The 26,283-nt window shown below is 47.5% G+C and overlaps 2 protein-coding genes across 7 annotated transcripts; both read left to right on the forward strand.

Moving 5' to 3' along the window:
- Positions 1–631: 631 nt before the first annotated feature.
- Positions 632–25,749, forward strand: LOC307208437 (uncharacterized protein). 6 transcript variants are annotated; one of them, XR_013835173.1, is made up of 7 exons: positions 12,283–12,390; positions 14,900–15,500; positions 17,230–17,353; positions 18,928–19,010; positions 19,257–19,383; positions 20,729–23,398; positions 23,579–25,749. XR_013835173.1 is itself a non-coding variant. In XM_079963033.1 (6 exons), exons 2-6 carry the CDS (start codon positions 15,036–15,038, stop codon positions 21,913–21,915), a joined length of 1,986 nt encoding a protein of 661 aa, XP_079819159.1. In that variant the 5' UTR covers positions 12,259–12,390; positions 15,015–15,035; the 3' UTR covers positions 21,916–23,557. The 6 variants fall into 6 exon arrangements, 5 of the variants coding, with proteins under 5 accessions (XP_079819161.1, XP_079819159.1, XP_079819157.1 ...); XM_079963033.1 differs by lacking the exon at positions 23,579–25,749 and having other exon boundaries at positions 12,259–12,390; positions 15,015–15,500; positions 20,729–23,557; XM_079963031.1 differs by lacking the exon at positions 23,579–25,749 and having other exon boundaries at positions 20,729–23,557.
- On the forward strand, positions 6,047–8,283 carry LOC307208913 (uncharacterized protein). Its single transcript, XM_079963953.1, has 2 exons — positions 6,047–6,221; positions 7,178–8,283. Exons 1-2 carry the CDS (start codon positions 6,188–6,190, stop codon positions 8,107–8,109), a joined length of 966 nt encoding a protein of 321 aa, XP_079820079.1. The 5' UTR covers positions 6,047–6,187; the 3' UTR covers positions 8,110–8,283.
- Positions 25,750–26,283: the final 534 nt, after the last annotated feature.

Consider the following 26,283-nt stretch of genomic DNA (forward strand, 5'->3'; position numbering starts at 1 on the left):
GAACTGGGACAGAGCAACGGGAGCTCACCCTGTCACAGGGATTTGAACTGCTGACCTTCCGATTGGCAAGCCCAAGAGGCTCAGTGGTTTAGACCACAGCGCCACCCACATAGGCATCCATGTTGTCCGTTCTAGTTTTTATTTCTGCTTCTGCTGCACTTTGGATTGGATTTTCCCGCAGTCTGCTGTGCTCTCCAGATAATATGGATTATGACTCCCTTTTCCCCCAACACAGGACAACAACCTCTTCAAGACCCTTTGTGCCCTTGCACAAAGCTTCTAACATGGCTTCTAACATGTCTAAAAACATAATAAAATATTACAACATTTTTTTTAAAAGCTTCACCTCCAGATGTCTAGAAGGCATTTGTACAGTTAATTGTCTCCTTGAGACAAGTTTTGACATACAGAATTTCACTTGTTTTGGTGTGTGTTTTTTGGTTTTTTTTTGCTGCGAAATCACTTTGAGATAAAAGAATGGAAAGGGTTTGTTGAATATTTACAGATAAATTGTAAACAGATAAAAACCTTAGCAGGATGAGTCGCCTTCTGTGAGAATAGTCTTGGGCTGGGGTATAGTTTAGGGGTTTTCATACCTTTATTTTAGATCTGGTTACGTAGGACTTGTTCAATCTGATTGTGTATTTTTGGGTGTTTCGTTTATTGTTTATGATTGCTTTTGTTGTGCTGCAATTGTCCATTTTTTCCATGTTGTATGGTCTGAACTGATACCGTGGCTCATTCCGTAGAGCAAGAGACTCTGAATCCCAAGGTTGTGGGTTCAAGCCCCACATTGCGTGGAATTGAACCCGGGATCTTCTGCATGCAGGACAACTGCTTTACCCCTGAGCTATGGCCCTTCCTGGATTTTGCAGCTTTTATTCTGTGCCTCTTTGGTGGATGGATTCCCTCACTCCCACATCATCATTCCCAGCCTCTCATTTCCCTCTTGCTTGCCTTGTTTACAGAAGGAAACCTTCATCCTTAACCAGGTGGATTTCCAGTTTTTCCTGCAAAGTACCTTCTCCGCTTGGCAACATGTGCAATTGACCTGTTTCCTATGCTGGATTCGCCTCCACCCTAAACCCCAGGCTGTCAAAAAGATTCAGCAGCGAGGGAAGGAGCTGCTCCAGAACTCTCGGGAGCCAGGGATCGAAGATGGGAGAGCGGGAGCTGGCTGGGTCCCTAGCAAGACAGGATCCTTGCTTCACCCAGACTAGCAGCAGCGGGGGATTCTGGGAAAGAACCACACAGGAGATCCCGGGCGAGGAGGTCGTCCTCAGCTCAGACGCTCAGCGCCAGCGTTTCAGGCATTCCCGCTACCAGGAGGCCGAGGGACCCAGAGAGGTTTGCAGTCAACTCCACCATCTTTGCCGTCGGTGGCTGGAGCCAGAGAGACACACCAAGGCTCAGATCTTGGATTTAGTGATCCTGGAGCAGTTCCTGGCTGTCCTCCCCCCGGAGATGGAGAACTGGGTGAGGGAATGTGGAGCGGAGACCAGTTCCCAGGCGGTGGCCCTGGCCGAAGGTTTCCTCCTGAGTCAGGCAGAGGAGAAGAAGCAGGAAGAGCTGCAGGTGAGAGATTCATCCAAGTAGAAGCTGATTTTCATGCAGTGTATATCAGCCTGTATTGGCTTGTGGTTTTGTTCTGCCTGCCAGAGGCAGTAGATGTCTGTGAATTGCAGTTTCTGGGACTTACAAGTGGGGAAATTTCTGCTGTGGTGCTCAGGTCCTGTTTGTGGATTTTCCAGAAGAGGGATCTGTTTGTCCACCGTGAGAGCAGGAGGCTGGACTGAATGGGCCACTGGATTCAGCCAACAGGGCTCTTCTTAACCTTCTTGTTTTTGCCCCTAAGCAGAATATTTTTAGGACTCGCCTTATTTTTGAGATTGCAAGTTGTTTTAAACTGTTTTTAATATTGTGTTTTCACTCTGAACAAATGACAGTTCCCAATATTATTTGTGGGTGGGAACCCATGGCTATTCAAAGTGGTCTGATAACTGCTTTAAATGCACAGGGCCGATGGGGCCTTTGTAAGGCAAGGCACATTGTAATTGGTTTTTAGAATGTTTTGACCATTTTACAATGTTTTGGGGTTAAAAATATTTTTTATTTAATAAGCAAAATAAGCCAAAGGTAAAGAGCATGCAGAAATGCCAAAGTATTACAGCAGGTTGGAAGCAGCAGAAAGTGGACATTATCACTGAACTTGTTCTAAAATATTACAAAAATGACCCATGTTTTGGGTGTTGCTTTAAAAAAAATTAAATTGTGTATCTGTTTGTCGCCTCGGGGGAAGAAGAGTGGGATGCAATAAATAAATAAATTCCATAAAGAGATGATGATTATTTATATCTCATCCTTCCTCTCACAAGAGCCCAGTGCAATGAATGCTTTTTGTGGGGGATGCGGAGGGAAATGCAGCTTTTAAAAAGTTAAAACAAAACCACAGTAGAAAATACAATGCTTAGAAACCCGCTTCCTTCACAAAAACATCATTTGCATTTCCCACTCCACCCACTATGCGGCCCTCAGAATGTTGCCCAGATGGGAATGTGGCCCTCACGCTGGAAAAGCCTCCTTTCATCTGCTCAGAACTCAGAACCTTGCCTTTTGCTTGCATCCTTTTAAAAAATTATTTCTCTCCTGTCCCTCACCTGGGTCCCTTACATCGCTTCCAGCCCCGGACGCTGCCAGCAGAATCAGTCCCCGCTTCTTCCAAAGCCGAGATGCCTCCGTTGGACTCCAGGCGAAGTCGGTCCTCCTGGGGGAACACGCAGGAGAGCGAAGGAAACCCCAGCTGCCTGGGTAAGAAGGGGCAGAGAATATTTCAGCTTCTGCTGGGTGTGCGTAGGAATCTAATAACAGTACAGTGGTACCTCGGGTTACAGATGCTTCAGGTTACGGACTCTGCTAACTCAGAAATAGTACCTCAGGTTCAGAACTTTGCTTCAGGATGAGAACAGAAATCGTGCGGCAGCAGCGGGAGGCCCCATTAGCTAAAGTGGTACCTCAGATTAAGAACAGTTTCAGGTTAAGAACAGACCTCCGGAACGAATTAAGTACTTAACCCGAGGTACCACTGTATAAGCTGCCTTATCCTGATTCAGACCATTGGGTCTATCTTAGATTAGTGTGTCAAATGCCGACTGGCATATTTGAATCCTGGCATCTCCCACAGTCCTAGCCCGAGACTCTAACCACTACAACACACTGCTGTGCGTGCTCTCTCCCTCCCTCCCTCCCTCCCTCCCTCTCTCTCTCTCTCTCTCTCTCTCTCTCTCACACACACACATACTCCCTCCTGAAACACTAAAAAAAATGTTCCTAAAGCAATGCAATGCCTCCCACCATTGTTGTTGTTGTTGTTGTTGTTTAGTCATTTAGTCGTGTCCGCCTCTTTGTGACCCCCTGGACCAGAGCACGCCAGGCACTCCTGTCTTCCACTGCCTCCCGCAGTTTGGTCAAACTCATGCTGGTAGCTTCAAGAACACTGTCCAGCCATCTCGTCCTCTGTCGTCCCCTTGTGTCCTCCATCTTTCCCAACATCAGGGTCTTTTCCCAGCAGTCTTCTCTTCTCATGAGGTGGCCAAAGTCTTGGAGCCTCAGCTTCAGGATCTGTCCTTCCAGTGATCACTCAGGGCTGATCTCCTTAAGATTGGATGGGTTTGATCTTCTTGCAGTCCATGGGACTCTCAAGAGTCTCCTCCAGCACCACAATTCAAAAGCATCAATTCTTCAGCGATCAGCCTTCTTTATGGTCCAGCTCTCACTTCTACACATTGTGTCATTTCAGGTGGAGGCATGCCAGCGGCCATGCAGACTGAGCCTTCTCCTGACCAGGTAGGTAGAAGTTTGGGGACAGGCTGGGCGCCTCTGTCCCTGGGCTACTTAGAATCATAGAATCATAGAATCATAGAGTTGGAAGAGACCACAAGGGCCATGGAGTCCAACCCCCTGCCAAGCAGGAAACACCATCAGAGCACTCCTGACATATGGTTGTCAAGCCTCTGCTTAAAGACCTCCAAAGAAGGAGACTCCACCACACTCCTTGGCAGCAAATCCCACTGTCAAACAGCTCTTACTGTCAGGAAGTTCTTCCTAATGTTTAGGTGGAATCTTCTTTCTTGTAGTTTGGATCCATTGCTCCGTGTCCGCTTCTCTGGAGCAGCAGAAAACAACCTTTCTCCCTCCTCTATGTGACATCCTTTTATATATTTGAACATGGCTATCATATCACCCCTTAACCTCCTCTTCTCCAGGCTAAACATGCCCAGCTCCCTTAGCCGTTCCTCATAAGGCATCGTTTCCAGGCCTTTGACCATTTTGGTTGCCCTCCTCTGGACACGTTCCAGTTTGTCAGTGTCCTTCTTGAACTGTGGTGCCCAGAACTGGACACAGTACTCCAGGTGAGGTCTGACCAGAGCAGAATACAGTGGCACTATTACTTCCCTTGATCTAGATGCTATACTCCTATTGATGCAGCCCAGAATTGCATTGGCTTTTTTAGCTGCCGTGTCACACTGTTGGCTCATGTCAAGTTTGTGGTCAACCAAGACTCCTAGATCCTTTTCACATGTACTGCTCTCAAGCCAGGTGTCACTTGTCAAAGGACAAACGGCGAGAGGCTGCGTGGCACCCTTTGAGGGGCAAAGCTGACCTGCTCCGTGTCGCCCTCCCTGCCTGGGATCCTTAGAAGGAGGAGCAGACTGAACGCAACACCTCTTAACTGCTGCCTTAATTATTATCGGTCAAAATTGGTGGTGGGGGGCGATGAGAACAACATCCTTGAGGGAAAATCCGGGGCATCATATGCCTGGTTACCAATACGGTGGGAAAACAAACCTAATGATTTAGTTTGCAGTCTTGTAGACCGTTTCAGAGCATTTCAGAGTGATGTGCAACACGATTAAAATACCGTATTTTTCGCCCTATAGGACGCACTTTTTCCCCTCCAAAAATGAAGGGGAAATGTGTGTGCATCCTATGGGGCGAATGCAGGCTTTCGCTGAAGCCTGGAGAGCGAGAAGGGTCGGGGCGCACCGACCCCTCTCGCTCTGCAGGCTTCGCGGACCTCTCCGCAAGTAGCGGGAGCGCTCCTGCTGCTTGCGGAGAGTTGCTTGCATGCCGAAGCCTGCGCACGCTGAGCTCAGCGTGTCCAGGCTTCGCGGACCTCTCAGCAAGCAGCAGGAGCCAGTGCTGGGCTCCCACAGCTTGCAGAGAGCTGCCTGTTTGGGGGCTGGGGCAGGGAAAGCTCGGGCCTCCCCCGCCCCAGCCCCGCACCTGGGGGGGGGAAAATATTTTTTTTCCCTTTATTTCCCCCCCAAAAAACTAGGTGCGTCTTATGGGACGGTGCGTCCTATAGGGCAAAAATACGGTAAGTTGAAATGCCAAAAAACGAAACAAAACACCAAATTAAAAACAATAAAGCCATTCCAACGTAGCATGGACAGTGAGCCCTTTCTGAAGTTGTCACAGGGTGACTGACGTGATTTTATATCTCCTCGCAGACACAGATAAATATGTGACCTGGTGTGTAGCACTCTTTGCAACTGCCGCTAGGAAAATTAGAGCAAATTATATAGCCGAGGTAGCCACCAACTGTAAAGGAGATGAATTTATTTGACCCTATCTACAACAAGCTATATTCTTTCTTTATCACCGAACTCTGAATATAATTGCACATCGTATTAATTTACATTATTTTTAAATATATTAGTAGCCATGAGATAATTTTAGCTTATAAATTTTATTGTTTAATGTCTTAATTTGTATAACGTACTTTTATAGCTCTGTTTAGAGTAGGTAATGTCTTGATAATATAAATGTTTAAAGTTTTTTGTATCAATTCAGTATATTTTCTTTTAATTGTTGAATGAGTCTGTGTACATTGCAGCGGCCTTTGGCTATGTGCAATAAAACTGACTGACTGACTGGTGCTAAGCCCCGCCCACCAGCCAAACTGGCCTGTGGTTGGTGAGAGATGCCAGGATGTGGCTTACAATAATTGATAATAATAATTTATTTATTTAATGATGAGGATCTGTTGTATAGTCTGCAAGGAGAAACTGTTTTCTTCTTCTTCCCCTTCCAGGGTCTGGTGACGTTTGAGGAGGTGGCTGTGTATTTCACAGAGGAGGAGTGGGCTCTGCTGGATCCGGACCAAAGAGCGCTGCAGTGGGAAGTCATGGTGGAGAATTATGGGATTCTGGCTTCCCTGGGTAAGGCTTATTGATTTAACAAAACCTATATACTGCTTGGTTGCTTTTTTTTCTTTAAAGAAGCAAACTTCTAAGCACACAAAAATGATAAAACATTAATATCATCAAGAAAAGCAACTAAAAGCAGGTATTTAAACACCTAAACAAAAATGCACTAAGCTGTCAATTGGCAAGGAGTTCCACATTAACATTAAGTGCTGCCACATTAAGATAGATTTCTTGCATTGTTTTGAGTACAGTGGTACCTCGGGTTACAGACGCTTCAGGTTACAGACGCTTCAGGTTACACATTCCACTAAGCCAGAAATAGTGCTTCAGGTTAAGAACTTTGCTTCAGGATAAGAACAGAAATCGGGTTCCGGTGGCACGGCGGCAGCGGGAGGCCCCATTAGCTAAAGTGGTGCTTCAGGTTAAGAACAGTTTCAGGTTAAGTACGGACCTCCAGAAAGAATTAAGTACTTAACCCAAGGTACCACTGTACCGTGTTTCTTCTCAGTACAGTGGTACCTCGGGTTACAGACGATTCAGGTTACAGACGCTTCAAGTTACGCTTCAGACTCCACTAACCCAGAAATAGTACTTCGGGTTAAGAACTTTGCTTCAGGATGAGAACAGAAATCGCGTGGTGGCAGCAGGGGCCCCATTAGCTAAAGTGGTACCTCAGGTTAAGAACAGTTTCAGGTTAAGAACGGACCTCCAGAACGAATTAAGTTCTTAACCCGAGGTACCACTGTAAGATTGTGTAAACGGAGTCCTTATCTAGAGGTTCTGCACAGGAGTCACCTTAAACAGCATCAGAGGCCTGTCACTCCACATTTTCAGTTAATGACAATCAGCAAAATTAATTTAATATTGACCAGATCTGTCTTCCATTCTGGTGTGAGCAGCAGTCGTTCCCTCATTTAGAGGCTCCGTTTTTTCCTTGTGATCTTACTAGTTTTTTCTCTTTCCTCCAGCAGGAGATGGGTGGAAGAACGGGAATGAAGTAACACCGTGCGCGGTCTCCTTGGAAAAAGCCAGACGTTCGGAGGCGGAAGAGCAGAAAAGGGAAACTGAGGCAGAAGAGAAGAGGGGAAATCCCTTCCTCGCTTCCGACTTCCGCAAAATCCACGAAAAGACGGGCGCCGAAAAGAAGCGGATCGTGTGCGCCGTGTGCGGGAAAAGCTTCAGCCGCAAATCGCACCTTAACGAACATCAGAGAATCCACACGGGGGAGAAACCCTACAAATGCGCCGAGTGCGGCAAGAGCTTCCGCCGGAGCACGGACCTCTCTTCTCATCAGAGAACCCACACGGAAGAGCAGCCCTTCAAATGCTCCGAGTGCGGGAAGTGTTTCCGGGGGAGCTCGGATCTCCGGTCTCACAAGCGGATTCACACCGGGGAGAAGCCGTACACCTGCTCTCTGTGCGGGAAGAGCTTCAGCCACAGCATCAGCCTCAACTCTCATCAGAGAATCCACACGGGAGAGCAGCCGTTCAAGTGCTCCGTTTGCGGGAAAAGCTTCACGCGCAACACGGGCCTGACTCTGCACCACAGAATCCACACCGGGGAGAAGCCGTACACTTGCTCCTTGTGCGGGAAGAGCTTTAGCCACAGCAAGAGCCACGCCATCCACCTCAAAGTGCACGCAGGGGAGAAACCCTACACGTGCTCGGAGTGCGGGAAAAGCTTCATCGGGAGCTCGTATCTTAAGTCACATCAGAGAATCCACACAGGGGAGAAGCCCTATACGTGCCCCGTATGTGGGAAAAGCTTCAGGTGGAGCACAAACTTTAACGAACATAAAAAAATCCACACAGGGGACAATGTGGTGAATCCTAGGAATCCCTGGATTGGAGAAAGTCCCCCTGGTGGGGCACAGTTCTTCGTAATGGAGGATTCACTCTAAGGCAGAGCTTTCCAGACTTTTCAACTTGGGGACGCACTTTTGAGACATGCGTCATTTTGCGACACAGCAGTTCAGTTTTACTAGCAAACCGGAGGTTAAACTCGCGAGACACACTGCAGCCGACACACAGTTCAGAAAGCTCTGCTCTAAGGAGCAAGGAAGGCCGTAGATCAGGGGTCAGCAACCTTTTTCAGCAGGGGGCCGGTCCACTGTCCCTCAGACCTTGTGGGGGGCCAGACTATATTTTTTTTTTGGGGGGGGGGATGAATGAATTCCTATGCCCCACAAATAACCCAGAGATACATTTTAAATAAAAGGACACATGTAAAAACACGCTGATTCCCGGACCGGATTTAGAATGCAATTGGGCTGGATCTGGCCCCTGGGCCTTAGTTTGCCTATCCATGCTGTAGAGACGAAAGCTCTCCCAACTAACAGAAAATCCTAAGATCAAAGCATATCACAAGAGGGAGAACCAGTGAGTGTGAAAAGGAAACTGTGGTGGAAGACAACATTGGGAGTGGCCACTGGGACCATATAACACCGGTCCTAAAATATCTACATTTGCTCCCAGTACATTTCCGAGCACAATTCAAAGTGTTGGTGTTGACTTTTAAAGCCCTAAACGACCTCGAAAGGCCCAGTATACCTGAAGGAGCATTTCCACCCCAACCGATCAGCCTGGACACTGAGGTCCAGCTCCAAGGGCCTTCTGGCGGTTCCCTCCCTGCAAGAAGTGAGGTTACAGGGAACCAGGCAGAGGGCCTTCTTGGTGGTGGCGCCCGCCCTGTGGAACGCCCTCCCATCAGAGATCAAGGAAATTAATAACTATCTGACTTTTAGAAGACATCTGAAGGCAGTCCTGTAACGGGAAGATTTCAATATCTGATGTTTTGTTGTGACAACCCAGGATTTACAGAATGTTGACAGCACATTCTTCGTAAAGAAACCAGAATTTGGGCAGACTGTACAATCTGTCAACTGAGAGAGAAGTAACCATGGTCTGTCAGAAGGCAGATGCCGGTCTATATTTTTATTTATTTATTTTGCTGGACTTTCCGACTCTCGATTACGGGTGCGCTTCATTTTAACTCTCCACCCCGAGAGTTATCTGTCCCATGCCTGATAGCATCGTCTCGCTTGTGGCATTCCATTGTGTGTTGTGTTAATAAAGATTTCCCCTCTAACTTGGATTGCAGCCTGTGTGTCTGTTTCGCAGGCATTTGAAAATTTTAGCGCTGTGATATATTTTATTGCGGCTTTCTTTTTTTCTAAAAAAACATACACCACATTTTTATTGCATTTTAATTATACAGAAATATAAATCAAATAGACGTAAGAGAATACAATCATAAAAACAGCAGAAGAGAGGGCAATATTAAATCTCTAAATTTCCAACTAAGCGTCAGGAAGAACTGCCCGACAGTAAGAGCTGTTGACAGTGGAACGATCTCCCTCAGGAGGTGATAGACTCCCCTTCCCTGTCATGGTTGCTATAGCTGAGATTCCAGCATTACACGGGGTTGGACTAGATGACCCCAGTGCCCCTTCCAACTCTACAACTACAGATTCATATAGCATACAGTGGTACCTCGGTTTTCGAACCTAATCCGTTCTGGAAGACTGTTCGACTTCCGAAACATTTGAAAACCAAGGAACAAAGGGCGGCCTGTAAATTTAACTGAGAAAATTGAAAAACAGCAGAAGCCGTTCGACTTCGGAGGTGCGTTTGAAAATGGAAGCATTTACCATATTTTTCTGTCTATAAGATGCCCTCCTGTATAAGACTATTTTGGAAGACTCCGATTTAAGAAAATGGGGGGAGATGGCCCCCATGTATAAGATGCCTCCAAATTTTGCAGATTTTTTAAAGGAAAAAAACCTAGTCTTATTCACAGAAAAATACATTACTTCTGGGTTTTTAGTGTTCCGAAAACCAAAACGTTCGGCTTCCAAGACGTTCAAAAACCGAGGTGCCACTGTATTAATAAGATCATAAAACAACAGTATCCTGTCAGTATCATTCCTGACAGTAAGATAATGATGATGATGATAATAGTAATAATAATTCCTAAAAGAATGTTAAAAACATGGTAAAACATCAAACATTAAGAGCTGTTCGACAATGAGCGGTCTCCCTCTGGAGGTGGTGAACTCTCCTTCCTTGGAGGTCTTTAAGCAGAGGTTGGCTGGCCGTGTGCCATGGATGCTTTGGCTGAGATTCCTGCATTTCGGAGGGTTGGACTGGATGACCCCCCGGTGTCCCAACTCTTATGATTCTGTGGAGCTAAGCATAAACACGTAGAGAAGTAGAAACCTGGAGAGCAGGTGAGAAACCAGCCAATTTCATTTCCGTTAGGGGCTGTGCCTCTGCTTGCTTTAGCTTGCAGCTCTTCCAAACTCCAACCCCATCCAAGCCACACAGCTCTTTATTCCTTGCCAAAGCCACTCTCCTTGCCAAAAACCCCTCCGGTTAGACTTTGCCAAACCTTGGCAGGTCACCTGGGTCACCCACTTGCCTCTTCCTCACCCTCGGGTGCTGGTTCCCTCGCCTGGCCTTAGCTTGCATGTACACTCCTGTCTGCCTGATGTCGGATAACTACAAATAAAATAGGGAGAGAAAAGCAGAGAGGTGATACTCCTCTTTCTCCCTGCTTGTTGATTAATCCTAGAATTGTAGAAGGGACCCCAAGGGTCATCTAGTCCAACCCCAGATAAGAGAAGAGAACAACAACAAGAAAGCCTAGCAATTTTTATTATTATTATTAGAACCAAGCAGAACAGCAACAGAGAAAGTTGTCTTTTACTATGTCAGGCGATTGGTCCATTAAGCTTAGTATTGACTCTGCTGACTGGCAGCGGCTGCCCAGTGTTTCAGACAGAAAATATCTCTGGAGATGGTGCTGGAGAATGAACGTGAGGGACCCACTGCATTCAAAGTACTTTCCCTTCCCCCGAACTGTAGTTTCAACTCACTTTAAAGGTAAATTCAGACTCCAGTCTTCCTCATTCTAAACACAGACGCATAAAACGTAAAGGAGCAGTTAGGTCCAGTCAAAGGCGTCTATGGGGTTGCGGCGCTCATCTCGCTTTCAGGCCGAGGGAGCCAGTGTTTGTCCACAAACAGCTTTCTGGATTATGTGGCCAGCAGGACTGAACCACTTCTGGTGCAACGGAACACCATGATGGAAACCAGAGCGCACAGAAACGCCATTTACCTTCCCGCCATATTGGTACCTATTTATCTACTTGCACTGGTGTGCTTTCGAACTGCTAGATGGGCAGGAACTGGGACAGAGCAACGGGAGCTCACCCTGTCACAGGGATTTGAACTGCTGACCTTCCGATTGGCAAGCCCAAGAGGCTCAGTGGTTTAGACCACAGCGCCACCCACATAGGCATCCATGTTGTCCGTTCTAGTTTTTGTTTCTGCTTCTGCTGCACTTTGGATTGGATTTTCCCGCAGTCTGCTGTGCTCTCCAGATAATATGGATTATGACTCCCTTTTCCCCCAACACAGGACAACAACCTCTTCAAGACCCTTTGTGCCCTTGCACAAAGCTTCTAACATGGCTTCTAACATGTCTAAAAACATAATAAAATATTAAAACATTTTTTTTAAAAGCTTCACCTCCAGATGTCTAGAAGGCATTTGTACAGTTACTTCTGTCCTTGAGACAAGTTTTGACATACAGAATTTCACTTGTTTTGGTGTGTGTTTTTTGGGTTTTTTTGCTGCAAAATCACTTTGAGATAAAAGAATGGAAAGGGTTTGTTGAATATTTACAGATAAATTGTAAACAGATAAAAACCTTAGCAGGATGAGTGTAATAACCTGCAGTTTCCTAAGAGTATATATTTACAGTAGATCATTAAATGAGGAAATTAAATGAACTTGGATATGCGGAAGATATTAAGAAACAAATTTAGGGAACCGCAGAAGGAGGGAGGAGGAAGTCAAATTTTGAAATGTCGAATGGATTGTAAAACTAATGAAATGTATACATTTGGAAAGTAGCCTTTAAAAAAAAAAAAAACTTTTTTTGGAGTGGAAGCAATTCATAAATGAGATTAAACTGATTGCTCAAAGAGAGGGATCCAGCCTAAGGGTTAAGGGGAAGAGTGTCTGGGTTCCTAGAGAGCCCTGGAAGGAGGCTCTGGAAGGGTCACATCCTGCCCCGCCTCCTTCTAAAGATGCTTTGATGATTATTATTTTTGCAGGTCCCCCCCAGATGCTGCCCAGATGGTCTCCACCTCCTGCCCTCTCCATCCAGGGATCCGGTGAGTCCAAAGTGCATTTGGGGGGAGGGATGCACTGGGGCGTTGATGGAGGAGAAGCCCAAGGCAGAAAAAAATTGGGAAGCTGGCATTGGAAGAAGAGCCAGAGAGGGCAATGGAGACAAAAGGCAGGCAGGTTGGAAATGGAAGTGCCTTAGCTGGGTTGGTCGAGCAGAAAGTCCCGGGGTTCAGCCCCCAACATCTCCAGGTAGGGCTGTCTGAAACTCTGGAGGGCAGCTGCTGCCAGTCCGTGTGGGCAATACCAAGCTGGGTGGATCAGTGGTCTGCCTCCGATGCAGGGCAGGTGGCCAGGCTCCCCCGAATAAAGCATTTTCCTGTGGAAAAGCATTTAAGTGGAGGGCTGTAGTAAACTGCGGTGGTAAACCCTTAAAAAAAAAATCTTTACTGAGACTTCAAAAAATACATAATTATATGTGCACTAAACACATAGAATCCTAGAGTTGGAAGAGACCACAAGGGCCATCGAGTCCAACCCCCTGCCAAGCAGGAAACACCATCAGAGCACTCCTGACATATGGTTGTCAAGCCTCTGCTTAAAGACCTCCAAAGAAGGAGACTCCACCACACTCCTGGGCAGCAAATTCCACTGTCAAACAGCTCTTACTGTCAGGAAGTTCTTCCTAATGTTTAGGTGGAATCTTCTTTCTTGTAGTTTGGATCCATTGCTCCGTGTCCGCTTCTCTGGAGCAGCAGAAAACAACCTTTCTCCCTCCTCTATGTGACATCCTTTTATATATTTGAACATGGCTATCATATCACCCCTTAACCTCCTCTTCTCCAGGCTAAACATGCCCAGCTCCCTTAGCCGTTCCTCATAAGGCATCGTTTCCAGGCCTTTGACCATTTTGGTTGCCCTCCTCTGGACACGTTCCAGTTTGTCAGTGTCCTTCTTGAACTGTGGTGCCCAGAACTGGACACAGTACTCCAGGTGAGGTCTGACCAGAGCAGAATACAGTGGCACTATTACTTCCCTTGATCTAGATGCTATACTCCTATTGATGCAGCCCAGAATTGCATTGGCTTTTTTAGCTGCCGCGTCACACTGTTGGCTCATGTTAAGTTTGTGGTCAACCAAGACTCCTAGATCCTTTTCACATGTACTGCTCTCAAGCCAGGTGTCACCCATCTTGTATTTGTGCCTCTCATTTTTTTTGCCCAAGTGCAATACTTTACATTTCTCCCTGTTAAAATTCATCTTGTTTGTTTTGGCCCAGTTCTCTAATCTGTCAAGGTCATTTTGAAGTGTGATCCTGTCCTCTGGGGTGTGAGCCACCCCTCCCAGTTTGGTGTCATCTGCAAATTTGATCAGGGTGCCCTTGAGTCCATCATCCAAGTCGTTGATAAAGATGTTGAATAAGACCGGGCCCAAGACAGAACCCTGTGGCACCCCACACGGTGAGACGTAAATAAAAGAGAGAGAAAAGAAGAAGAGAAACAGAAGGGGAAACAAAGGGGGGAGAAGGAAAACCCCCAAAACTGTATACTTTGCAAAGTTATTATTGTACTTTACCAGATCTTAACCTATGACAGCATTTGTAAGAATAGATTCCAAACGTCATTGCATTTGCCCATGGCAAGTCTATGTTTGTATGCAAATTGTTCGTGTGCTGCGAGTTTGTATAAGTCTTCAATCTAATCGTAGAAGGAAGCCACATTTTTATTTTTCCAATTCATCAGTATCAGTCTTTTTGCTGTGGTCAGGGCACGGAGAGTCCACTTGTATTGTCCTTTCGTAAGGTTCCATTGTGCTGGGTATGTAATTCAAGAAGGTGTGTCCGCCCTTATATAGACATTTTAAATTGGCCGCCTTGGAGTCCAAGAGCACCCCAGACACATCATACCTACATCACAGAAGGGGTGTAGCTCAAGAGAAAACTAAGCGCGTTGTTTATCTCCTGTCATTGTTTTTCTCCTGTCTGGCAGGTTACCTGTTAATGCTTACTTGATTGGATACGCTGGGGAGCCTGGCCAGTCTTTTGTAATGACAAATAGTTCCTGAGCCAGGTCACAGGCTCACCCTATTCATACACAGACATACCCTTAAGACAGGATTTGTGAATGAAAAGACAATGGGGAGGCTTTTCCATTTTCCTTTGACCTTGCAGAGAAAACATTTGGTCAGTTTGGGAGCCAAAATGGTTCCAGGACTGGTTCAGATATGTAGTTTATATATTGATGTATGTGTTTGCTTGGTACATTTATGAACATTTATTATATATACAGTGGAACCTCTGGTTACGTACTTAATTCGTTTCGTAGGTCCGTTCTTAACCTGAAACTGTTCTTAAGCTGAAGCACCACTTTAGCTAATGGGGCCTCCCGCTGCCGCCGGAGCACGATTTCTGTTCTCATCCTGAAGCAAAGTTCTTAACCTGAGGTACTATTCCTGGGTTAGCGTAGTCTGTAACCTGAAGCATATGTAACCTGAAGCGTATGTAACCCAAGGTACCACTGTATAAGACCTTAATTTATTTATTTCAGTTGTTTGCAGGAAGAAGCCTCATTCTCAGTGCTGACCGGCTGATGCTTTCTGACTGTTGTGCTGCAAAAAGTCTGGCCTATCTTTGCTCAATTTGTCCCGCTTCCCCCCTAATCCTTTTGGTTAGGAGGAAGATGGTGACCGGTCGATGAGGCTTTTCGAGCCCTGCTGGGGGTCTGAGGAGAAGCGCAGCCTGAAGATGGAAGGGAGAGACACGGATGCCCCCAAAACAGGAAGAACCCCCCAAAATCTCAAGACTGTGAGCAGCAGGGGTTTCTGGGAAAGGGTGGTGCAGAAGGAGCTGGCCGGGGGCACCCACAGGCCACACACTGAGTGTGAACGCTTCAGGGGGGTCGGCTACTGGGATGACCAGGGACCCAGAGAGGTTTGCAGCCGACTCCACCGTCTCTGCCGTCAGTGGCTGAAGCCAGAACTTCACACAAAATCTCAGATCCTGGACCTGGTGATCCTGGAGCAGTTCCTGGCTGTCCTCCCTCCGGAGATGGGGAACTGGGTGAGGGAATGTGGAGCAGAGACCAGTTCCCAGGCGGTGGCCCTGGCCGAAGGTTTCCTCCTGAGTCGGGCAGAGGACCAGAAGCAGACAGAGCTGCAGGTGAGAGAGAGTTTTGTCCTGGTGCTTCCAAGATGCTCAGAGCATCAAGTTTTAGTATGGGGCAAGATTAGACACAAAGCATTTTCAAATCAAAATAAAAAATCAAGACACCTTGTGCTCTGCTCCGCTCCCCCTTTCTTCCTGCCCAGGGCAGCCTCTGCCCTCTGCCTACCCCTCAGAGCCATGAGAAAACCCCCTGTGTTACAACACGAAACAATCTGATCAGCAGAAGGCAACATGTGGGCTGATAATATACAGTGGTAAAGGTAAAGGTAAAGGTACCCCTGCCCGTACGGGCCAGTCTTGACAGACTCTGGGGTTGTGCGCCCATCTCACTTAAGAGGCCAGGGGCCAGCGCTGTCCGGAGACACTTCCGGGTCACGTGTCCAGCGTGACATCGCTGCTCTGGCGAGCCAGAGCCGCACACGGAAACGCCGTTTACCTTCCCGCTGGTAAGCGGTCCCTATTTATCTACTTGCACCCGGAGGTGCTTTCGAACTGCTAGGTTGGCAGGCGCTGGGACCGAGCAGCGGGAGCGCACCCCGCCGCAGGGATTCGAACCGCCGACCTTTCGATCGGCAAGCCCTAGGCGCTGAGGCTTTAACCCACAGCGCCACCTGCGTCCCATAATATACAGTGGTACCTCGGGTTAAGTACTTAAGTAGCGAATGGGGCCTCCTGCTGCTGCTGCGCCACCAGAGCACGATTTCTGTTCTCATCCTGAAGCAAAGTTCTTAACCTGAAGCACTATTTCTGGGTTAGTGGAGTCTGTAACCTGAAGCGTATGTCACCCGAGGTACCACTGTATTGGCAATTCCGGGATAATGAACTGCTTCGACGATATTTCTTCAACAGCAAGTTAATAGTCCCCAATTGATAGTGTTTCATAAATATTGCCAATACAGTGGTACCTCGGGTTACAACTGCTCCGAGGAGGATGGTAGCAGAGGCCACGGAGAGGGGATGGGATGCTCGCTTCTCGGGACAAGCATCCGCTCATTCTCCCTGAGCTTGGAGGCAGCAGCACTGGTGGGGGAAATAGGGGCGTTCCAAGTTTAAATCCGGGCATAGGATGGATTTCATAATCCCGGGACTGTCCCTGTAAAATCAGGGCACTTGGAGGGTATGAGAAAGCACCCAAGGAGGGAGCGTGGCCTGGGGAGAAGGTTGGGAGGGGTGTGGTCTGGAGAGAATGTGGGGAGGGGCGGGGCGTGGCCTGGAGAGAATGTGGGGAGGGGCGTGGCCTGGAGAGAATGTGGGGAGGGGCCTGGAGAGAATGTGGGGAGGGGGAGGGGCCTGGGGAGAAGGTTAGGGAGGGGGCATGGCCTGGGGAGAAGGTTGGGAGGGGTGTGGTCTGGAGAGAATGTGGGGAAGGGCGTGGCCTGGAAAGAATGTGGGGAGGGGCCTGGAGAGAATGTTGGGGGCGTGGCCTGGAGAGAATGTGGGGGTGGGGCGTGGCCTGGGGAGAAGGTTGGGAGGGGTGTGGTCTGGAGAGAATATGGGGAAGGGCGTGGCCTGGAAAGAATGTGGGGAGGGGCCTGGAGAGAATGTTGGGGGCGTGGCCTGGAGAGAATGTGGGGGTGGGGCGTGGCCTGGGGAGAAGGTTGGGGAGGGGGCGTGGCCTTTGGAAGAGTCTCACTGGGATTCACGGGATTCATGCCAGTTCCCTCACCTTTAGATTCTCCCTCACCCTTATATTACGGGTTTCTCACTGCTGTTTTACGCAAAGGGCCTGTTAGGAGAAGTCGCTGCTGAGGTCCCCAAGGCAGAGGAGACATTGCCAGAGGATGCCACACGGAGGCTGTTGTTCAGGTGGATCGTGCAGGAGGGCGATGGAGGGACCGCCATGCCAGGTGAGGGCGAGACCAGATATTTTGCCACTTGGCCTCCCTCTGCTGGCTGGGCTCCAAATCCCCCCAGGGCTGGCCTTACGTTGCCCTGCAACACTACTTGAGAGATGCTTTTCTCCAGACTCTCCCCTAAGAAACGTGTTAATGGCTAGGAAAGCACCGAGAAGCGGTGGTGGTGGATTCGAATCCTGCCAGGAAGCCCATCTCCATGGCAGGCTTTGCCAACCTGGGGCTCTCTGGATGTCGTTGGACAACTCCCATCATCTGTATTGCTGTAAGGAGTAGAATCATAAAAGCCAACTCTTAGGGGTCGAGATCCCTTTGCCCACTCCCACCCCCCTAAAAAAATATTTGAGGAGGCTGGGCCCCCCTCAAGTAGCCAGACATTGCCGTTCAAATGGTGTGTGATCTCTGCTTCTTGTGATTGATTATGAGGGGCAGAGCTTACCTTCCTCCGCCCCAATATTTTATTAAAGTTGGCACACCTGAGTGGAATTTGCATGCTTCCTCCTAGTGGAAACTTAAAAAGCAGTTGCACTGTAAATCTGCTTCAACAGCCAGTGGCGTAGCTAGCTGCTTGGGTGCAGCACGGAGCTTGCAGGCCGTCTGCCCACTGCCACCCCTTCAGGAAAGACGCGTGGCTCAGGCACGCTGCAGGCCCTGCACTGTGGCACCCAGTATTCCCTGCCTCACCTAGCTACCAGTGGCGTAGGAAGGGGGGTGCGGTGAGTGCAGGAGTTATTTTTTTTAAAAAAAGTGTCGTGAGCCCAATTTTTATTTATTTATTTTAAAAACACATATTTTTGCCATTTTGTCACCCGCCTCAGTGATGACACCTGGGGTGGCCCACACCCAAACGCACCCCCCTTCCTTCGTCACTGTCCACAGCAGTGTAATCTGTCAAAACCAAATTGTGCCCAAGAAACAAAAAGTGTCAGCCAGCTAGTCCTGGGGATTAAAAGGTAAAGGTAAAGGTACCCCTGCCCGTACGGGCCAGTCTTGACAGACTCTGGGGTTGTGCGCCCATCTCACTTAAGAGGCCAGGGGCCAGCGCTGTCCGGAGACACTTCCGGGTCACGTGGCCAGCGTGACATCGCTGCTCTGGCCAGAGCCAGAGCCAGAGCCGCACACGGAAACGCCGTTTACCTTCCCGCTGGTAAGCGGTCCCTATTTATCTACTTGCACCCGGAGGTGCTTTCGAACTGCTAGGTTGGCAGGCGCTGGGACCGAGCAGCGGGAGCGCACCCCGCCGCAGGGATTCGAACCGCCGACCTTTCGATCGGCAAGCCCTAGGCGCTGAGGCTTTAACCCACAGCGCCACCTGCGTCCTGGGGATTATCTAATGCTTATTTCCCCTAAACTGATTTTTGAATTTATTGTTATTCATGTTTTTATACTGTATTTTATGTTGCTTTTATAATTAAATGTTTTAAATTTGTTGGTAGCCACCCTGAGCCTGGTTTTTGAACCGGGAAGGGTGGGGTATAAATTTAAAAATATTATTATTGTTGTTTTGCAAGTCAATGAGATGCATAAACGCTTAGCAAGGGTTTCAACCACATTTGTGTGAATTGCAGGTGGTGGAATGTCGCCGGGAACGGCTACGGAATCGTCTCCTCTCTGTGGTGGATCAGAAGCAGCCTCTTTGCAGCCGGATCCGGTAAAGGACAGATCTCTGGACAGATCAGATTGACTGGCTCCATCCCCTCCCCCTCCCCTTCCCCCTCCCCTGCAGGCTGAAGAGAATCTGCCTCTTCCCCTTTGCTTGTGTCAAAGTGCCACATGGGGGAAATCCTCTGTAGGCCCCTCCGTGGAGGTGGGATGACAGAATCATAGAGTCGGAAGAGATCATCTAACACAACCCCCTGAAGAGGAGCTGTTTTTTATTGTCTCCTTTCCCTTCCAGGTTCCGGTGACGTTTGAGGAGGTGGCTGTGTTTTTCACGGAGGAGGAGTGGGCGCTACTGGATGCGGGCCAAAGAGCCCTGCAATGGGAAGTCATGGTGGAGAATTATGGGAATCTGGCCTCTCTGGGTAAGGCTCTTTCTTTCCCTTTGGTTGATAAAGTCAGTTTCGAAAGCCTTGATAGATACAGTGGTGCCTCGCAAGACGAAAAGAATCCGTTCCGCGAGTCTCTTCGTCTAGCGGTTTTTTCGTCTTGCGAAGCAACCCTATTAGCAGATTAGTGCTATTAGCAGCAAAGCGACAATTAGCGGCTTAGCGGCTTAGAAAAAGGGGGGGGGGAGCGAAAAAAAATCGCAAAGCTCGCAAGACGTTTTCGTCTTGCGAAGCAAGCCCATAGGGAAATTCGTCTTGCGAAGCGCCTCGAAAACGGAAAACCCTTTCGTCTAGCGGGTTTTTCGTCTTGCGAGGCATTCGTCTTGCGGGGCACCACTGTAGATAGCATCCTTGGACGCAACCCTAGGTCCTTTGCGAACCTGCCAGGAGAAATCCCATCGTGGAGCACTTTTGTGTATGGAACGGATGGAGAATCTGAAGCTCAGGGGCCAAATCTGGTCCTCCAAGCCTCTCTATGTGGCCCTCTCTTTCACGAGGCCTTCTCCCACAAAACACCTGAGCCCTCCCCTTCCCTCGCTTGGTCCTTTGGTGCTAAAAGCAGGTCCCCTTTTCTTCTCTGAAAAGCACATTCAACTGGAAGAGGAAGTCAGAAGAACGACGCTTTGCCCCACTTCCTTTCGGAGCTCTATGTGCTTTTCGAGGCTCAGGTCAATTTAATTGGATCCGAGTTTTACCACATCATTTGGGAAGGTGAAACAAGTGCGCCCACACTTTCTTGGTTTCTCCCTCTCCTGGGGGAGGTAGGAGAAAAGTGGCCGGAGGGATTGGAGCCCAGAGCACTCATTCAGAAATCCAAATGGGCCTCAAAAGATTGGCAGATAATTGGGTTTGGCTCCTAGTTTGATGATCTGTTTCTCCATCAGGAGAAGTGTACTTTTTAGTATGTTTCCGAGCACAATTCAAAGTGTTGGTGCTGACCTTTAAAGCCCTAAATGGCCAGTATACCTGAAGGAGCGTCTCCACCCCCATCGTTCTACCTGGACACTGAGGTCCAGCACCGAGGGCCTTCTGGCGGTTCCCATGCTGTGAGAAATGAGGTTACAGGGAACCAGGCAGAGGGCCTTCTCGGTAGTGGCGCCCACCCTGTGGAACACCCTCCCACCAGATGTCAAAGAGAAAAACAACCACCTGACTTTTAGAAGACATCTGAAGGCAGCCCTGTTTAGAGAAGTTTTTAATGTTTGATGTTTTAATTGTATTTTTAATATTCTGTTGGGTGCTGGGGAAACTCAGCCAGATAGGCAGGGTATAAATAATAAATTATTATTATTACCTTACCAGTGTTCTCCCTCTAATCCAGCAGATGACGCCTGGGTGAGCCGGAACGAGGAAAAGCCTCATGGAGCATGCTTTAAAAGGGCCCTATGTACAGAGGGGGAGGTACATAGAAGGACAATGGAGAGCAAAGCAAAAGAGATAAAGAGGAACAAATCTGCTTTTGAAGGGACGTTTTCCCCTGAAATAACAATTCAAGGGGAAATGAGCTATGCGAAAACATCATTTCCAGAGGCTGACTTTGACGAGGCAGAAACCCAAGAAGAAAGGAGTGAAGGCAAGAAAAAGATTGAGTGTGAGGTGTGTGGGAAAAGCATTAGTAAATCGCACCTTAATGAACACAAACGAACCCACACGGGGGAGAAACCGTTTCAATGCTCAGAGTGTGGGAAGGGCTTCAGTCGGCGGGAACACCTTACTTCTCATCAGAGAACCCACACAGAGGAGAAGCCTTACACTTGCTTGCAGTGTGGGAAAAATTTCAAACACAGGAAAAACATGACATCCCATCAAATTATACACAGTAGGGGGCTAACCTGCAACTCCTCTGAGTGTGGAAATTGCCTCAGTCCCAGCCTTACTTTGCAGCCTCACGCTCTGGAGAAACCATTTAGATGTTCAGAGTGTGGCAAGAGCTTCAGTCGGAGCACAGACCTGAGGTCACATCAGAGAATCCACACAGGGGAGAAACCGTACTCGTGTTCACTGTGTGGAAAGAGCTTCACCCACAGCCGAAGCCTGAGCTCCCATAAAGTCACACACACAGAGGAAAGACCGTTCGAGTGCTCAGAGTGTGGCAAGAGCTTCAGTCGGAACACCAGCCTTACTATTCATCAGAGAATCCACACAGGGGAGAAACCGTATACGTGTTCCCTGTGCGGGAAGAGTTTCAGTCACCGAAGAAGCCATGCTATTCACCTAAAAGTGCATGCAGGGGAGAAACCTTTTACATGCTCAGACTGTGGGAAAAGTTTCATAGGGATTTCGTACCTCAAGACACATCAGAGAATCCACACTGGGGAGAAGCCGTATACGTGCCCCGTGTGTGGGAAGAGCTTCCGGTGGAGCACACACTTCAAAGAGCACAAAAAAATCCACGTGGAGGAGACTCTGGCGAATCCTAGAAATGCCTGGATTATGGAGAAAACTCCCAAGAGAGCACAGATGGTCGTGTCAGGGGATTCACTCCCAGGAGAAAAGAGATATACATAGACTAGTGCTTTTCTGCCCAACTAAGCTATATTGTCTGACAGACAATTCACAATAGGAGAAAGGGTGGGGAGTGAGAAAATAGATGCTCAAACTGTGGCTGAAACTCCATCAGTGTGCAAGCTATAGAGAGAACATGAGCAAGAAATATAAGATACAGTGGTAACTCGGTTGTTGAACGCTTTGGAAGCCAAATGTTTCGGTTTTTGAAAGCCGAATACCCGGAAGTGAATGCTTCCGTTTTTGAAGCACTTCAGAAGTCGAACGGCTTCCGAGGTGCATTTTTTCGTTTTCTCAATGAAATTTGCCGACTGCCCATTGTGCTTCGGTTGTCAAACGTTTTGGAAGTCAAATGGTCTTCCGGAATGGATTACGTTCGACAACCGAGGTACCACTGTATATTGTAAGATGATACCTTACAAATAGGGCTGGGCGATACCCGGTTTTCAACACTGCGATAGATCACTGGCTAAACATTGCGATATACTGCTATATCACAATGTCTGAAATAAGTATGGGGCTCGGTAGATGCATTGGCTGGCTTCACGGTTTTATCCATGTTGTGATTTTTGTATAGCGTACAAACACACATCATGATTCGCGATATACAGGTGAAACTCAAAAAATTAGAATATTGTGGAAAAGTTCATTTATTTCAGTAATTCAACTTAAAAGGTGAAACTAATATACAAGATAGACTCATGACATGCAAAGCAAGATATGTCAAGCCTTTATTTGTTATAATTGTGATGTTTATGGCATACAGCTGATGAAAACCCCAAATTAACAATCTCAGAAAATTAGAATATTAAATGAAATTAGCAAAACAAGGACTGCAAATAGAACAATATTGGACCTCTGAGAAGTAGAAGCATGCATATGTACTCAGTACTTGGTTTGGGCCCCTTTTGCATCAATTACTGCCTCAATGCGGCGTGGCATGGATGCTATCAGCCTGTGGCACTGCTGAGGTGTTATGGAAGACCAGGAAGCTTCAATAGCAGCCTTCAGCTCTTCTATATTGCTCGGTCTCATGTCTCTCATCTTTCTCTTGGCAATGCCCCGTAGATTCTCTATGGGGTTCAGGTCAGGCGGGTTTGCTGGCCAATCAAACACAGTAATCCCATGTCCATTGAACCAGGTTTTGGTACTTTGGGCAGTGTGGGCAGGTGCCAAAGTCCTGCTGGAAAATGAAGTCAGCATCCCCATAAAGCTCGTCTGCGGAAGGAAGCATGAAGTGCTCCAAAATCTCCTGGTAGACGGCTACGTTGACCCTGGACTTAATGAAGCACAGTGGACCAACACCAGCTGATGACATGGCTCCCCAAATCTCTTTTCTGATGAGAGCAGCTTTTGCATCTCATTTGGAAACCAAGGACCCAGAGTCTGGAGGAAGAATGGGGAGGCACACAATGCCAGATGCTTGAAGTCCAATGTGAAGTTTCCACAGTCTGTGTTGATTTGGGGAGCCATGTCATCAGCTGGTGTTGGTCCACTGTGCTTCATTAAGTCCAGGGTCAACTCAGCTGTCTACCAGGAGATTTTGGAGCACTTCATGCTTCCTTCCACAGACGAGCTTTATGGGGATGCTGATTTCATTTTCCAGTAGGACTTTGTCACCTGCCCACACTGCTAAAAGTACCAAAACCTGGTTCAATGCCCATAGGATTACTGTGCTTGATTGGCCAGCAAACTCGCCTGACCTGAACCCCATAGAAAATCTACGGGGCATTGCCAAGAGAAAGATGAGAGACATGAGACCGAGCAATGCAGAAGAGCTGAAGGCTGCTATTGAAGCTTCCTGGTCTTCCATAACACCTCAGCAGTGCCACAAGCTAAGAGTATCCATGCCACGCCGCATTGAGGCAGTAATTGATGCAAAAGGGGCCCAAACCAAGTACTGAGTACGTGTGCATGCTTCTACTTCTCAGAGGTCCAATTTTGTTCTATTTGCAGTCCTTGTTTTGTTGATTTCATTTAATATTCTAATTTTCTGAGATTGTTAATTTGGGGTTTTCATCAGCTGTACGCCATAAACATCACGATTATAACAAATAAAGGCTTGACACATCTCGCTTTGCATGTCATGAGTCTATCTCGTATATTAGTTTCACCTTTTAAGTTGAATTACTGAAATAAATGAACTTTCCCACAATATTCTAATTTTTTGAGTTTCACCTGTGTTGCCAGGTCAAAACTTAATGAAACCGATAGCACGATATGGGCTTCAAACCAGTTTTGGGTGATACATAGATATATTGCCCAGCCCTACTTACAAGAAAGAAATATCTTACAAGGACCGTGTAGTCCTGAGATTGTAGAGAGGACATACAAAGGAGACCTTCAATAAATGTTACAGTGCGGAGTCCTGTTTAGGGCACTGAATTCCAGTCCAGGTTTTCCAGGTTTTTTCTCCACCTGCTGGTCAGTATTCTGTGACAGCTAAGCATGCTCAGTCTTCAGTGAGATGGAGGGCAGATTCCTCTTGTTTTCTAACCTTTTTATACTTCTGGAAATCTTGGGGTCCTCCGATACTTCCTTGAGGGTGAGTGGTATGGTTTTTGGTTACTTCTCAGGTTCCCTAGAGAGACTGTGTTTCCCAGTGCCTGCATAAGTCTGTGCTACTGAAGGGTCGTAGCTCATCTGCTTTGTGTTCAGAAGGTCCCAGCTTCTCCAGGGAGGGCTGTTGGTGAGATCCTGGAACCGTGGAGAGCTGCTACTCAGTCCCTGAGCTAGATAGTCAGTATAAGGCATTTTATGAACTTCTATAACTAGCTTCTGGATTGGAATAACTCAAGATGCTTCCATGATTTAACCAGCACTGGAGGTAAGGGAGCATATGCTCCAAATTTAATCTCCTTAATGGCACAGCTACCGAATCATAGTTGGAAGGGATCCCGAGGATCATTTAGTCCAACCCCCTGCAGGAATAAACTGTACTGTTTTCAGGGGCCACCAACATTTTAGGCCTCTGGGCTGTCATGAGTGTTGTTGGCGTCATCTCTGCTCCTCCCTTCCCAGGATCAGCCTCCTGCCCCAAAGAAACAGGAAGAGAGCATGTGTGGACACAAACGTCACTTTTGCCTGGGATCGGCGCCAAAACAAAACAAAACCGATCCGGTAGAATGAATCTGAGCCTTGAGAATCATAAGAGAGTCTGGACAGGACGTGGGAAAGAGTTTCACACTTCCAAATTCCTCTTTTAAAAAAGATAACCACCTTCATCACTTTATGACTAAGGGGCCTGCGAAAGGACGCTCAGATTTGTGGGTGCCATGGTGCCCACAAGTGTTACGTTGGCGACCCCAGGCTCAGTCCATCCCCCCCCCCCCAATTTTAAACTTCTTAGTGCATCAGTTTGCCTCTTTGCCAGGAGTGTTTTTTGAGGCTGGTGAAAATGTTAGAATTTGGCTGGGGAGCCATGTGACATGCTCAGAGGTGTAATTATTGCTTAGAAGTTTATTACGATGCCAGTACTTAGTATTCTATTAGCTAATCTTTTGGGGTCCTGTCTATACACCCCAAAGGGACAAGCTTTGCTTGTTAACCTGAGAGACTCTCCGCAGGGGGACTCTATACCTCTTATCTGTCACGCTGATCTGCGCTGGATGTTTATGACGTACTTTCATTCCTTTTTTCCTTCCCCTTTAGCTTGGCAGACGTGTACCATTTTTTTAAAAAAAGAAACCCTGGATTGTCTGTCCGCTCTGATTCTTTTGTGTCCTTCATTTAAGTAGGTAATATTAAGTGTTGTGTTGTGCCTCTATCTCCTTCCTGTTGTTTGCAGTGTTCTGTTATAGTATTGTTGGTTGTATCAATAAAGCCATTTTAAATAGATTTCATGTTGTCATCACTGGTGACCCAAATGAATGACATTCTTATTCTTATATCCTGTTTTTTCTTGGACTGGAACTCAAGGCGGCCTACACACATTAAAACAACACAGATAAAATACAGAATGTTCAAAGCATATACAATAGTTAAAAAGGAAATCAGTAGAACTGAAACAACATAAAACTTCCATGCATGACCATGGGGGAATGCTGGGACTGGGAGTCCAGCCATATATTTGAAGGACTGAGAAGTTTTGTGCTAAAAGCAGAGGAAGGGAGGATCTGGCCCTTATTCATACAACCATTGAATAGTCATCTTCTTTGGCAATCCCTCGTAGCCGAGTAAGATTTGTCTTCCATGAACATGGTATTAACAGTGAGTCCGTACGTGACTGTGGAGGCCAATTCTGGATCCACACATCCTTCCACAGTGGGGACATTGGTTTCTGGGTGCTGATCACAGTGTGGATTTGCCAAACGTGCCTTCCTCTTAGCTCGTTTCTCCCTTTCATCCTGAGTTTGAGCGTCTTCAAAGCCC

This window comes from Podarcis cretensis (genome assembly GCF_951804945.1).
Source record: "Podarcis cretensis genome assembly, chromosome: 2".
NCBI lineage: Eukaryota > Metazoa > Chordata > Lepidosauria > Squamata > Lacertidae > Podarcis > Podarcis cretensis.

Coding starts and splice junctions, on each gene's coding strand:
- LOC307208913 (XM_079963953.1), top strand. CDS start 6,188: ATGGTGGAGAATTATGGGATTCTGGCTTCCCTGG. Junction 6,222..7,177: donor TGGGATTCTGGCTTCCCTGG/GTAAGGCTTATT, acceptor TCTTTCCTCCAG/CAGGAGATGGGTGGAAGAAC.
- LOC307208437 (XM_079963033.1), top strand. CDS start 15,036: ATGAGGCTTTTCGAGCCCTGCTGGGGGTCTGAGGAGAAGCGCAGCCTG. Junction 17,354..18,927: donor TGGAGGGACCGCCATGCCAG/GTGAGGGCGAGA, acceptor TGTGAATTGCAG/GTGGTGGAATGTCGCCGGGA. Junction 19,384..20,728: donor TGGGAATCTGGCCTCTCTGG/GTAAGGCTCTTT, acceptor CCTCTAATCCAG/CAGATGACGCCTGGGTGAGC.